At 36.6% G+C, this 14,452-nt stretch overlaps 1 protein-coding gene across 1 annotated transcript in view; it reads right to left on the reverse strand.

Annotated features, from left to right (window-relative positions):
• The window catches only part of pah (phenylalanine hydroxylase), a 58,194-nt gene that overhangs the window by 22,728 nt on the left and 21,014 nt on the right, over nucleotides 1–14,452 (reverse strand). Inside the window, exons 3-6 of the mRNA XM_028816566.2 lie at nucleotides 14,077–14,260; nucleotides 10,949–11,037; nucleotides 6,502–6,569; nucleotides 5,228–5,424 (exon numbers count right to left, since the gene is read on the reverse strand). Of these exons, the coding sequence (XP_028672399.1) occupies nucleotides 5,228–5,424; nucleotides 6,502–6,569; nucleotides 10,949–11,037; nucleotides 14,077–14,260 (538 nt within the window). The remainder of the gene's footprint in view (nucleotides 1–5,227; nucleotides 5,425–6,501; nucleotides 6,570–10,948; nucleotides 11,038–14,076; nucleotides 14,261–14,452) is intronic.

Consider the following 14,452-nt stretch of genomic DNA (forward strand, 5'->3'; position numbering starts at 1 on the left):
CGTTCCCAGCAGACCCTCACAACACGTTTGGGCATACCACGCCTGACCGGCATCCTCCCCCACCATCGAAGCCAACTCACCACCAGGTGGTGATCAGTTGACAGCTCCGCCCCTCTCTTCACCCGAGTGTCCAAGACATGTGGCCGCAAGTCCGACGACACGACCACAAAGTCGATCATCGAACTGAGGCCTAGGGTGTCCTGGTGCCAAGTGCACATATGAACACCCCTATGCTTGAACATGGTGTTCGTTATGGACAATCCGTGACGAGCACAGAAGTCCAATAACAAAACACCGCTCGGGTTCAGATCAGGGGGGCCATTCCTCCCAATCACGCCCTTCCAGGTCTCACTGTCATTGCCCACGTGAGCATTGAAGTCTCCCAGCAGAACGAGGGAGTCCCCAGAAGGTATGCCCTCTAGCACCCCCTCCAGGGACTCCAAAAAGGGTGGGTACTCCGAACTGCTGTTCGGTGCATACGCACAAACAACAGTTAGGACCCGTCCCCCCACCCGAAGGCGAAGGGAGGCTACCCTCTCGTCCACCGGGGTAAACCCCAATGTACAGGCTCCAAGTTGGGGGGCAATAAGTATACCCACACCTGCTCGGCGCCTCTCACCGGGGGCAACTCCAGAGTGGTAGAGAGTCCAGCCCCCTCTCAAGGAGATTGGTTCCAGAGTCCAAGCTGTGCGTCGAGGTGAGTCCAACTATATCTAGCCGGAACCTCTCAACTTCGCGCACTAGCTCAGGCTCCTTCCCCTTCAGAGAGGTGACATTCCACGTCCCAAGAGCCAGTTTCTGTAGCCGAGGATCGGACCGCCAAGGTCCCTGCCTTCGGCCACCACCCAACTCACACTGCACCCGACCTCCTTGGCCCCTCCCATAGGTGGTGAGCCCATGGGAAGTAAATAAATATAATAATAATAATAATAATAAATATAATATAATAATAAATATAAATTATTAAACAGTAAAATCTTCTTCTGTAATGTGCTACCGTGGCTATTCGTTTGTCTGTCCAGGATTTTAAATCACCTGTAGCTCGCAAACCGTTTCACCTATTGACTTGAAATCTGGTACACATATAGAACGTCACGTCTACTATCCGCTTTATGGGTGATGATTGTATTACTCTTTTTATCCATCCATCCATCCATTTTCCAACCCGCTGAATCCGAACACAGGGTCACGGGGGTCTGCTGGAGCCAATCCCAGCCAACACAGGGCACAAGGCAGGAAACAATCCTGGGTTTTTATCTTTATTTTATTTTATTGTAGAATCAACTCCTATCTGCGCACACCAGGGCGGCCGTGGGCGGATGCGTATGGTGTATTCACTCCACGTTATCGTGCATTGCGCTGTCACTGGTATTTTGATAAAAGAATTTGAACAACATATAAGAAGCGTATAAATTATTAAACAGTAAAACATTAACATTTAAGAAGTAAAGTTACATTAAGTACTACTGCAGTGCCTTCGGGTATACCTCATTTTTGTTTGCTCATTACATGCTTAAATGTATACATTTTTTGGTGCACCTACCCGAGAACACGCGACATATAACCGAGCGTGGGAGAAGCATGGATTTTAAACACGCGTTGAGTTCATCTGCTGGTCTCCCTCGTGAAATAACTGGTAATGTTTGACTAAAATCTACAGCGAGTAAAACGACATTACCTCCTATTTTTTTTTTTACGATCTCTGAGATCTTGCTTTTTTTGGTTCAAGGCTTCATAAGCTCTTTTATGTTCTATGGTGTACTTATCCCAAGCCATCATCTTTGAATGTTGCAAGACTTTTGCCTTGTATGTAGATCGGGGTTATTACATTCATTGCATTCCTAGTCTGAATCACAATCCGATTGTATGGGTGGTTACCTGGCACTGTAGGGTTGCTACCCGTCCTTTAAAATACGGAATCGTCCCGTATTTGAGAATGAAATTGCGCGTCCCGTTTTGAATCAATACGGGACGGAATTTGTCCCGTATTTTTTTTATCATTTTTTTTAAAGCAGCGTCTCATGCAAATCATCCCACACGCATTTTATGAAGATGCCTCCTTTCCTACTTTTGATTGGGTAATACTTGATGCCATCATTAGTTTGATTGGTCTTTTTAACTGTCCAGTGAGGAGGGCGGGTCTTTTAAGTAGAGTCTGCAAACTGTTGGCACTGGGATGTGGCACCCGCTGCAGTATGCGTCCCTTACTTTTTTGTATTAAAAGCGGTAACCCTACCTGGCAGGTAACACTTATGTTTGGTCATGAAGTCGTCTAAAATCAGCCACGTGCCCTCTTTTAATTGTGAGAAGCAGATATATATAGCCAAATTCTCGCGCTTCGTTGCGGCGAAGTACTGCTTTAAATTTTTTAAGAAGAAAGTAAAACCTTTTTAAACGGATCGAAAATATACCAATAACAATTTGTTAAGGATCTGTTTTTTTGTGAACCTCGCTTTTCACAGCTGTTCCGCTACGGCGTGTGTTTCGTTTATTTGACAGTATGTAGATCGTGGTAATTAAATTCATGGCATTCGTTTTCTGAATCACAATCTGACTGTATGGATGGTTACCTGCCAGGTTACGCTTGTGGTTGGTCAGGAAGTCGCCTTACATCCGCCACGTGCCCTCTTTCTGTTCCCAGAAGCTGATCATAGAATGGTTTTAATAGGTTACTTTCAAATAATGCAAAGAGTATGCGACACGTGTTTCTCCTTAATTCTGGGCTCATCAGGCATACACACTCACTGCATCCCCTCTCGAGAATCGAATATCGTCAGCGCCAGAGTTGAAGCCCCTAAGGTTGCGGTCAGCAAGTGGGCTAACATCCGCCATGTGCCGTCTTTCAGTTGCGAGAGGCAGATCATAGAATGGTTGAAACTGTTGCCCCTAACGTTGCGCTACGGCGTGTGGTTCGTTTATACCTCGTGTCTTCTCATTAAAGTTTTATCTCGAATATGTTATTGCAATCCGCAGCGGGAGCGTTTCTATAAACTTAATTTAAACTTACGTTTTACACCGTGCTTTGTTTCCCTTATGAACATGCTTGTATGCTTCACTCGCTCCCTTCTCAATTGTTTAATGAATTTTTTGTTCTTCGCTGTTTGCGGCTCCTCCTTCATTTGTCCCTACTGCAGTCACAGTCTTTTCACGTTATTGCAATCCGCAGCGGGAGCGTTTCTATAAACTTAATTTAAACTTACGTTTTACACCGTGCTTTGTTTCCCTTATGAACATGCTTGTATGCTTCACTCGCTCCCTTCTCAATTGTTTAATGAATTTTTTGTTCTTCGCTGTTTGCGGCTCCTCCTTCATTTGTCCCTACTGCGTTCACAGTCTTTTCACGTGATTACGTGAAATGAAACCTGCCTAACTTTTGTAAATAAGCTGTAAGGAATCAGCCTGCCAAATTTCAGCCTTCCACCTACACGGGAAGTTGCAGAATTAGTGATGAGTCAGTCAGTCAGTCAGTCAGTGAGTCAGTGAGGGCTTTGCCTTTTATTAGTATAGATATATATACTGTATATATATATATATATATATATATATATATATATATATATATATATATATATATATATATATATATATATATATCCCTTAATAACAGGACAAGTGTTTGTGTATGTGTCTGTGTATTTATGTGTCATTCCTATTGCTTGGGTTAAAAACAAAAAATTAAATATAGTCAAAACATGTAGAATGTAAAATATGTAGAAAATTGCCAAATAAGTCTCTAAAAATAAGAAAAATGGTCTTATCAGACTATTCTTTTTTTGCAATGTTATACACTAGTCAAGAGCAACATGGTTGCAACTTTCTTGCACCTGCTCAAGTCACGTGATAGAGGTTCAGAGCTGTAATACTAATGCACAAAGACTGATAAACTTGTGTGGTGGGCAATGAATGAGTGAAATAACAATAAATCAACGTGCATGTTGAGAAATCAAAGTGTTGACACAACTAGGCTAGATTTGCTAAATCAGGCCAATGCGGCCTCGTTTTTTCCAGCAAACAGTTCAAATATAAGAGTGGTTAGTCTGATGAGTGATGCGGAGAGGAAGCATCAAAAATGGGTGACTCTATCCATAGAGGAAAAGGCTGCCACGAAGGAAAGAGATCAAGTGTGCATTATTATAATACCAGATCGTATAGATATCCCATGGCTCAAATAAGAGGGCAATTGATCCTGCCCTTGGTGCCCAGAGCTGGCCTTGCCTCTTCTGGTTGTGGTTCTATGAAACTAAATGGTTCCAAAATGTGGCATCTCAGTTTGGACCTGGAACCTTATCTGGACAGAGCTCCTTCACAATTCCCACTACATTCTGAATCAGGGTAAAGCAGATTTTCTTAGGCTATTGCTACTGTTCTTTTCAATGTAACACTATGCACATCTGTTGTTTTTTGTTTATTAAATGGGTCACCTGGTTGGTACCCCAACCCTCGAAACTGATTTTCCTGTCCTGTGAACCTGGTCACTGTGTATATGTATATATTATTTATATATTATATATATATATATATATATATATATATATATATATATATATATATATATATACATATATATATATATATATACATATATATATACATATATATATATATATATACATATATATATACATATATATATATATATATATATATATATATATATATATATATTGCATTCGTAGTCTGAGTCTCGATGACCTGAATTGTGTGGGTGGTTACCTACCAGGTAACGCTTGTGGCTGGTCTGCCATCGGCAAACATCTGCCACGGTGCCCTCTTTCAGTTGCGAAAAGCAGATCATTGAATGTTGCATGGTTTTACTGTCAAATAAAGCAAAGAGTACGCGACATGTGTTTCGCCCTCATTTGGGCTCATCAGGCATACACACTCTACTGCTCCCCTCTCGGGGAATTGAACCTCGGACGTCAGCCAAATGAGGGCGAAACACGTGTCATGTACTCTGCTTTATTTGACAGTAAAACTATGCAATATATATATATATATATATATATATATATATATATATATATATATATACACACTAGTGATGACTGAACAATGATCAAACTGCAGTTATATATACTAACATATAATAGATCCTGACTCCAAGGCAGTGCCAATAGTATGGGTCAAGAAAGTTAAACAACTTTATGAACTATTTCTACAGTCTCTGCAAAAGTAATCATTTATATTAAAATAGTTATTGAAAATGTATACAAATAAAATATCTTACATTGTAAAAATTTGGAGATATCTTCTAGCTGAGGAATATTATCTTCCTTGTAGCCGCAGTACTTCTCCAAGAGAGGGAAGACTTGGTTGTGCTCTTTACAAGCATGAGTCGGGTAAAGAGACTTAAGCTTCTGAAAAACTGTGCGCCAAGTTTTTTTCTCTTCTTCAGTGTATTCCACTCTGGGAATGGGTTGACCACTAAAAAAATAAAATACAATTTGTTGTGAATATTTTACTCCTTATAACACAATCAAAATCTGCTGAAACTTTTAGCATTTAGTAGCTTTTCCAAATGAGAGATAAAATTTTTTTCTGTCTTATATGTTTTTTGAAAACTGCATCTTAAAAAGTGAAAACAAACAAAAGCAGTACCATGTATGTGCCAGTCACAGTTGTCTGTGACTGAGTAAGGGCATCTTTGGGAATGCTACCAAAGCTGTCTCATACGTTATACATGGACACTGGTTTTGTGAATTGTTTATTTACAATATTGCTACCTAGGACACTACTTTATTTCTTTCATGCTATTTTAGTATTGTGTCTTGTTCTAAAATGCCTTGCTATTACATGTTCAGCATCTATGCTTAAAACAAAATAAAAGGGAAGCAAATGAGTTCTGATTTAACCAATCTGAAATTTATGGTCCTTTAAAACCTACATTGCCTGGTCAAGATATGAGGATGTTAGTTTGCTATCCAAATAATAGACATAACACAAATAAAATATTACATGTTTTCATTTCTTAGTGTAGGAAATTTTTATTTTTATTTTTTTACAAGAAAACATTCTCAAAAGCTTATATATTATATGCTATGTATCAATGTGACAAATGAATTATACATTTTAAAAATAACCCACATGCACAACTCAAAATGATTACAAATTGTGTAAAATTCAAAGAAGATGCATAGCTTACAAAACTGCAATGATTCATTATTCTATTAGCATATGCAGTATTCAATTTCATGCAAATGATTTCCACTTTATCCTCTCTGAGAAGGATACCAGAAGCAGTATTATGCAGTGTTCTTGTCTTTGTAGTAGTGTCAGATAATGCAACACAATTAGGACAACAAAGGTAGTGAACATAATTGAAAGCTTGCCTGCTGCAATTTGTTTCCTTTCGTTTATGCATAATTCACAATAAATAGGCTAAAAATAAGCAAATGTGGAAAAAGATATTTTACCATAATTTAGATTAAATTCACTTCTAACCCTTCCTACATAAGAAAAAGAAAATTTACTTGATATTGTAAATGTTGGGTGGTTACTTACTATTTATAGTTGTAAGCAATGTCAGCAAATTCCTTTCTACGGGTGCGATACACAGGATCTGTAAATCCCTTTAAGAGATGAAATATAAATAAACAATTGAGCAATAAAAGATACATGCATAACAGCTGTTCTTGTACAGAACAAAATTTAATGCAACTATGAAAAAGTATATTATATACAGGTACATACATAACTCCTTGGCTTAGGTTTAAAGAAATAATGACACAAACTAATGACTGATAGATTGCTGTTGGTAAAACAGAATGCATTTTATTTTAATTAATGTTAGACTAAAGAGTAATTATTTATAATTACAGAGCTTGATTGAAACTAATGACATCAATTTTCCTTCAGCTTGTCTACATTAAGAGTCTTTTTACATGAAAATAGAAGTTTTTTCATTTGGGCTTCAGTCTACACATGACTCATCAAAGATATTAGACAATGAAGCATAACAGGATGTGAAAAAAACCTAAAAAAACACAATAAAATCCTGTTATCAACAATCTTTTAATATGAAAAGTGTCTTGTTTTAGAGTTTTTAGCAATAGTACTGAAGGTTGGTTATACCAATAAACTGATTAAAACTAAGCAGGAGATAAGTTGTATAAAGAAAGCAAATTCTTAAAAACTCTCCTCAGTTTGAAGAAAGAAAGAGAAACATTACAGTAAAATATTATATTGCAAAATCACTGTATCACTATTGTTCTATATTATTTAGAAGATCATAGCATTTGTATTAAAGAAAATACAAATGCATTGACACTAATTAACACATGTTTAAATAAAATATGCTTTAACTTTCCATTAAATAATTTAGATTTTAATCATAAATATCAGTAATATATACAGTATTTGCAAACATATTATTATACTTAGATTAATATATAACATTATATTTTTATAGTATAGATTTACATATTTATTCTGAAATGCATTATGTTAAATTACAAGAACAGAAAAGGATCCACAAGAAAAGTTCACTTATTATTGACATATGTATAGTCCTTCACATAGATGCATAAAAAGAATATAGTTTAGCACTGTAATAAAAACATTTAGATGTTTACTTGTATTATTCAAACACAATTTCTATGCTTTATATTTCACTTGAAATGTGTGATTACAGCGTTCAAGAACTCAAAATAATGTTTAAAAGTAGTATATACTGTACTGTATATCTTACACTTTATCCATACATTTTATATTATGCATTACTGAGGATTTCACAGTATCTGCTTTAGTAATTTCCAATGTTTGTTCCAGGGGATCCCTGTCACTACAGGGTTTTTCTTCTTTTAATCTACCCTAAGAAAAGAGCAGTAGTGTGAGATTTAAATTAAAGTTAATTTTTGAAATATATATATTTTCCCATCATTTGTCTGTGTGGGTTTGATCCAGATGCTCCAGTTTACTCCCACAGTCCAAAGAGAGTTATGGTGAACTAGTAATGCTTAAATGCCAAAGGTATGCCTGTGTGTACGCGTGTGTGTTCACTCTGCAACTGGCTGGCACCCTGTCCATGCTGGGATGTTCTCGAGCTTCCCTGTGACCTTGTTCAGGATTAAATGGGTTTAGAAAGTGGATGGATGGATACATAAATTTAGTATAATATTGTTTGAAGTATATGTAACTCCTAACACTTTGAAAATTCTTTGTATTATATATTAATTGCTTGGGCAGAAAAACAAATAATTTATTTTTGACTTTTTGATACCACTTATGTAGTGTTTATAATTATTCTTTTATATATATTTTTGTATCTGAAACATTAATAAGATCAACAAGAATACAGGCAGGGCTCAAATCATGATGTTGCCGACTTGCAGTTGGACATCCAATTAAATTCAAAATGTCATTGAGCTTTGTCCATTTTGTTACTGATTAAATTAACTTTTCAGTGAAGTTGGATTTTTCTGAGGCAATTACACAAGTCCATTAGAGAGAATAATTTTCCTTAATTTGTCTACAAATAGCCAAAAATTTCTTGTCAATCAGTCAGTATGTCAATTGGGACAGTAAATAAAGCATATTTAAAAAAGCAAATAGCTGCTTCATTGCTGCAGAGCCCCGAGTTTAAACTGAGCCAATGTATTGTTTGTGTACTGTTGGCAAATTCTTCCTTTGTTTGCACAGGTTCTCCAGGGTACTCTGGCCCCCTTTCACATCCCAAAAAATGTTCAGGTTAGACTGACAGTTGGCTCTAAATTGGCTCAGTGTGTAAGCAAGTGTTTCATGCAAGTGTTTCATGCAAAGGGCTGCACTCTGTCCAGGGTTTGTTGCATTCTTAGGCTGAATGTTACCAAGATAGGCTCAACATCTGTGATTTAATATTGGAATAAATGAGTTTGGAAAATTAGAAATGAATGAATAAGTAAAAACCTAACTACACTATCATTCATTTAGTGAAACTACCAGATTTAGAGTCACAGGGAGGGAACCAGAGCCAATACTAGCACCTTGGGAAGAAAAGCAAGAACCAACTCAGTATTACTGTAGGTTGTCAGTCTGTTGCACAATGACACAATGTACACACCCACTTTTCAGTTAAGACTTGCCACTAAACTTAACACCATTATTATAGAAACCCTATGCAGATAGATGGAGAACATACAAATTCCGTTCAGAGATCAGCCTGGGGGCTGACCACAGTCTTCTGGAGTTATGAAGGTATAGCCCTAAATACTATGTCACCATGATGCCATGTAAACATGGACGGTGTTTGGGGGCAGGATTCAAATACACCACACTGTATCCATGAGGTAGCAGCACTACCAACTGTGCCACTATGCTGCCCTGCAAATAACTAAATCAGTTATTCTCAAATATTCTTAAGCCAATTTAGGGTTGCAATGATTTCCTTTATGTTCATTCATAACAAGACATGTCTTCATGAATGCTGCAAGTGTCATTAAACAACAAAAGGATTCTGACAACAAATAATTTGCTGGCCCATTTCAGCTTTTGAATAACAGACAATATGTGTGTCATACTCCAAGCATACTTATTGTGTTTAATAGAAAGACACCCATGTTGTTAGACACAAGTGCATTAATTCCACGCCCCAAGTAAGACATTTCAGATTCTACCATTTTAAAAACAAATAGCCCACACATTTGAAGAATATTTTCTAAATTTCCTGTTTTAAATGGGAAATGTAGATATACTGTAATCATAATATGTATACTGAAAAAAACTGTGTAAAATTAAAACTATGAACTACTGCTTAAAATTGGCAGTGACATAGGTGTTAACACTAGTGCCTCGTAGCTTCAGGGTCCTTGGATCAAATTTTGGATTGCCAGCTGTCGGTGGAGAGATTTCCCTTTCTCCCAGTATTTGTATAGGTTTTCCTCTTTTGTTAGATTAATTCATGATTGTAAATTGTCCCAGTACCACTGAGAAATGGTCTATTGCCCTGGCCAGCGTTGGATCCTGCCTTATGCACCATGATGTCAGGATAGGCTTTTGGTCTCCATGGTCCTTAACTGTATAAGTAACTTGAAAAATAAGTGGATGGATGTCGATCAATATATGAAAGAACAAGGAGTGCATGTCAGGTTCTTAGAGGTACAGTAGTAATGTATAAGTATGTATAAGGCAATGCTCCCCCATCTAAAAACACTATTAAAAATAAAAACACTTTCATATAATAAATGATCTCTATCATGTGTGAAGTTTATTTTCTTTGACGTGCTATACTTTTAATGTCTTAATATGTAAGATTAGACCTTAAGAAATGTGCTAAAAGTACAGTAAACAATATGTGCTACTTTTACACAGTAAATTTAATTTATTACTAGGAACATTTTGCTTAATTTCTCACACTCTTGCTCCAAACAGTACAATAACAACAAACATTACTGTTAGTGTGCCAAACATTTTAAGTACAGCATGACAATCAATTGCAAGGTCATTATTTAAAAAAGGATTTGGATCATGGAGTTTTAAAAAGGTTTTCCATCTTAATGGTGAAAAACTGAAAACTAGGAATGAAGGCATTGTGAATCATGTCTTTAAAGCATAAATTCTGGCAACCATATAAACATGAATGAGTGCATTTTCATATTTACAGTACCAAGTTCCAAAATTAAGAGATGGTTTATATTCAAGTTCAATTCTATTCTATTTATAGTAAATTACTAATGTTGCAGTATCTTACCACAGACAATTAAGCGACTCTTCCATTAACCTTTATTTTTATACAATACTTAGTATGAAGATAATAAAACACTCCAAAAACTACAGTTGAAAATATATTTTTTCATGTCTCTTATTTGGTCATTTTACAGGCATCTAGGTTTCACTATTGAATTTAATTGTATAAATTACAATTAATCCACATAATAAATGACAAATATGTTTGGTTATGCTTTTTAAACTTGGAAAAGGACAGAAATTAGTAGTTTGAGCAACATATAAATCAATAAGTCACATATTTTCTTACTGGATGATCTGCATCTAATTCTGATCCATAGCTTAAGATCTGGTTGGCAAATCTATCTAGGTCCTGAATATCCCTTGGAAACCAGGGAACTAAAATACAAATAAAGGGAAAGAAAAATAAATTGTGAATTTATAGTTAAGCAAACAATTTTATTTATAATATTACAAAACATTACAATTATTAAACCTATCAGGATTACATTTTTTTGAAATTCTCAGATATATATACTATATATAGAAAGATTAAATTATGTTTGTTCTTAGTTTAAGAGATAATCTTGTAATCAATCTTAAAAATATTAAATACATTTTATATTTATGCATACATTTTTTATCAAACATATTAAAATGAATTTCATATTTATATACTATAACCAAGCACAGTTTATAATTGACAAAATAATTAAGTGCATCCCAAGAGCCAGCTTCTGTAGCCGAGGATCGGACCGCCAAGGTCCCCGCCTTCGGCCACCACCCAACTCACACTGCACCCGATCTCCTTGGCCCCTCCCAAAGGTGGTGAGCCCATGGGAAGGGGGACCCACGTTGCCTCTTCGGGCTGTGCCCGGCCGAGCCCCATGGGTGCAAGCCCGGCCACCAGGCGCTCGCCATTGAGCCCCACCTCCAGGCCTGGCTCCAGAGGGGGGCCCCGGTGACCCGTGTCCGGGCAAGGGAAAACATCATCCAAAGTTTTTATTCATCATAGGAGGTTGTTTTGAACCGCACTTTGTCCTTAAAGATAGGGTGAGAAGCTCAGTCATCCGGGAGGGGCTCAGAGTAGAGCCGCTGCTCCTCCGCATCGAGAGGAGTCAGATGAGGTGACTCGGGCATCTGATCAGGATGCCTCCTGGATGCCTCCCTGGTGAGGTGTTCCGGGCACATCCAACCGGGAGGAGGCCCCGGGGAAGACCCAGGACACGCTGGAGGTACTATGTCTCCCGGCTGGCATGGGAACACCTCGGGATTCTCCCGGAAGAGCTAGAAGAAGTGGCCGGGGAGAGGGAAGTCTGGGTATCTCTGCTTAAGCTGCTGCCCCCGCGACCCGACCTCGGATAAGCGGAAGAGGATGGATGGATGGATGGATGGATTAAGTGCATTTATACACTGCAAAACCATTGCTTAATTTAACTTACTTTAAAATGTAAGCTTGGATAAATAAAGTTAATTACTTTTAAAAATGGTATGCCGAAAGAGTAGCTGTGGCAATATATGTAAAAAAACAATTAAGATGCAAGATTATTTGAAAAGTGTTATCAACAGAGATGGTACTATTGGTTATATTATAATTTAATGAGGACAAAGATATGGGATATGCTATAAAAAACATGGGTAACATAAGTATGAATGCCATTTTAAGAAGATTGCAGTTAAGGATAAAGGAATTGTTTACAGAGGACATGGTTAGTTTAACCTCTGTAGGGAGGAGGAGTGTTGTGTAATGGTAAACAATAACCGAGAATTCGTAATGGCTCTCTAAGAACTGTATACAATCTGAGCTGGGAGATAGGACCAGATGGCATAGGATACTAAAATCACATTGATAGTAAAGGGTAAAAATAGCTCCTGTGATCAACAGGTGAAACCAATGGAGCAAATGCCTTTTTAAACAGGGACTCTGACAAGTACAAATTCAATGGTTGACTTGTTTGCAAGCATAAATCACAGACAAGACACTGACCAACTATGTCCAGCTGCATTGAACAGTATAATTGGTAAACAGTGGCAGGGTTTGTTCTACAAATTAAGATGGGTGATAAATCAGTTTCCAGGAAAGATGTAGTCCTAGTATTTTGGATTCCTTAAAGTGCTGGGGGTTACCCTGAAGAAACTCAAAAGATGGGCTCTGGAGCTGAATATGGAACATGCCTCTGGGCACTCATCGGACCTGAAACAAACAGCTCAAACTTTGGCAGTGTGGATGAAGCTCATGGGAACCCTGTCTTTCCCTAAACCTAACTTAATGGCATGCATGATCAATTCCTTGGTTAGGCAACAGGAGTCTAAGACAATCAGAAACGAGCAGAGCGCATTCAGATCATCTGACTCTATAGCTTTAGAGATCTGTCCCTGAACAAACCAGCAATTAACCAATAAATGAAATTTAATGGGTGACAGCTGTCAATGTATCAGAGACTCTAGATGGTGAGGTTGGGTTTGAAGGAATAAGACTTACAGAAAGTAGAGATAGGGAAAGGGAAAGAGAGAGGTTAAAGGGTTTTATGTGGTATTCAGGATACGTGCAAAAATACAACAAGGTTTGTTAAATACATATTGTAAGCTTAAGCAATAAAGTAAAGCTTTAGCCTGTTTAACTGAAGTAAATTGAACATTTGTCTTAAGTTTATGACAGTTTGAAGTACTAGTTTATAAGTTTGTATTTAGAATGAACAAGTAGTGTCAACCTGAATACATAATGAACACAGAATTCCCAGTCTCTGATCTATGACCCATTTCAGTAGCCAATAAATATCTTGGAATATTACTTTTCTCATTGAAAATGAATAACTTATCTTATCCTGTTGCATAAAGAGGTTTACTGCTTCAATGAGTACATCCAGAAACAGCCAGGGAAACAATTTCTGTATTTTTCTAGAAATATACTGAACCATGAACTAGTTTTTAATATTATGTATTAAAAAGAATTTAAATTACTGCACATTAACTTCTTGAGATAGATTGACATCATAATTTTCTATAATTAAATTAGATTAATAATTAATGGCATTTTAACAATAGATGGGTATCATAACATTCTCAATCACTAAAGAGAGAAATCTTTTAAATTATTAATAATTTTAAATTATGCAATGTGTAACTAAATTATAGACAAGATTATAGCTTTTTTGTTAAAGATGCATTAAAATCTCTAATATCACAGTAACATTTTTTCACAAACTACTTGAATACATATAACTGAGTGAATCTTTTGTGTGGACATACTTTACATTCATTATTTTATTTAATTTTTTATTTAAGATGATTATTTTAACATATTGTAAGACAAATATAGTTAAAATTTCAATTATTAATTATTTAAATTGTTATGACCTTTTCATAACTACTACAGAAGTAGATATAGTACTGTAGTTAAGGAATCAGGTTCACAAATGGTTATTATGAAAACTTCACCTGTATCCTTTATCTTGTTACGAGATAATTCAATAATGTGTCCACTGATCTGAGCTCTTAAATGGTCGATTACTTCATCCAGACTTTTTGAGCAGGTGGCATCTACATTAACAAAGAACTCATACTCTCCCTTATTAAGGCGAGATGGCCGGGACTCAATATGTGTAAGATTGATGCCATTTTCCTGCAAATACAAAAACAATAAATTAACTAAAGGCATGTATATGTAAGCAGAGAAGGTCCTGTATTAAATAAATATCAACATGCCTTTATTTCAAGAAGCTTCTGGACATGTGAAGTATCACAAGGATGTTCCATCAATTGAGCACATGAACCTTGATCAAGGTATTATGGTCAACTTTCAACCCACCTTTCT

This window comes from Erpetoichthys calabaricus, chromosome 1, assembly GCF_900747795.2.
Source record: "Erpetoichthys calabaricus chromosome 1, fErpCal1.3, whole genome shotgun sequence".
NCBI classification, from domain to species: domain Eukaryota; kingdom Metazoa; phylum Chordata; class Cladistia; order Polypteriformes; family Polypteridae; genus Erpetoichthys; species Erpetoichthys calabaricus.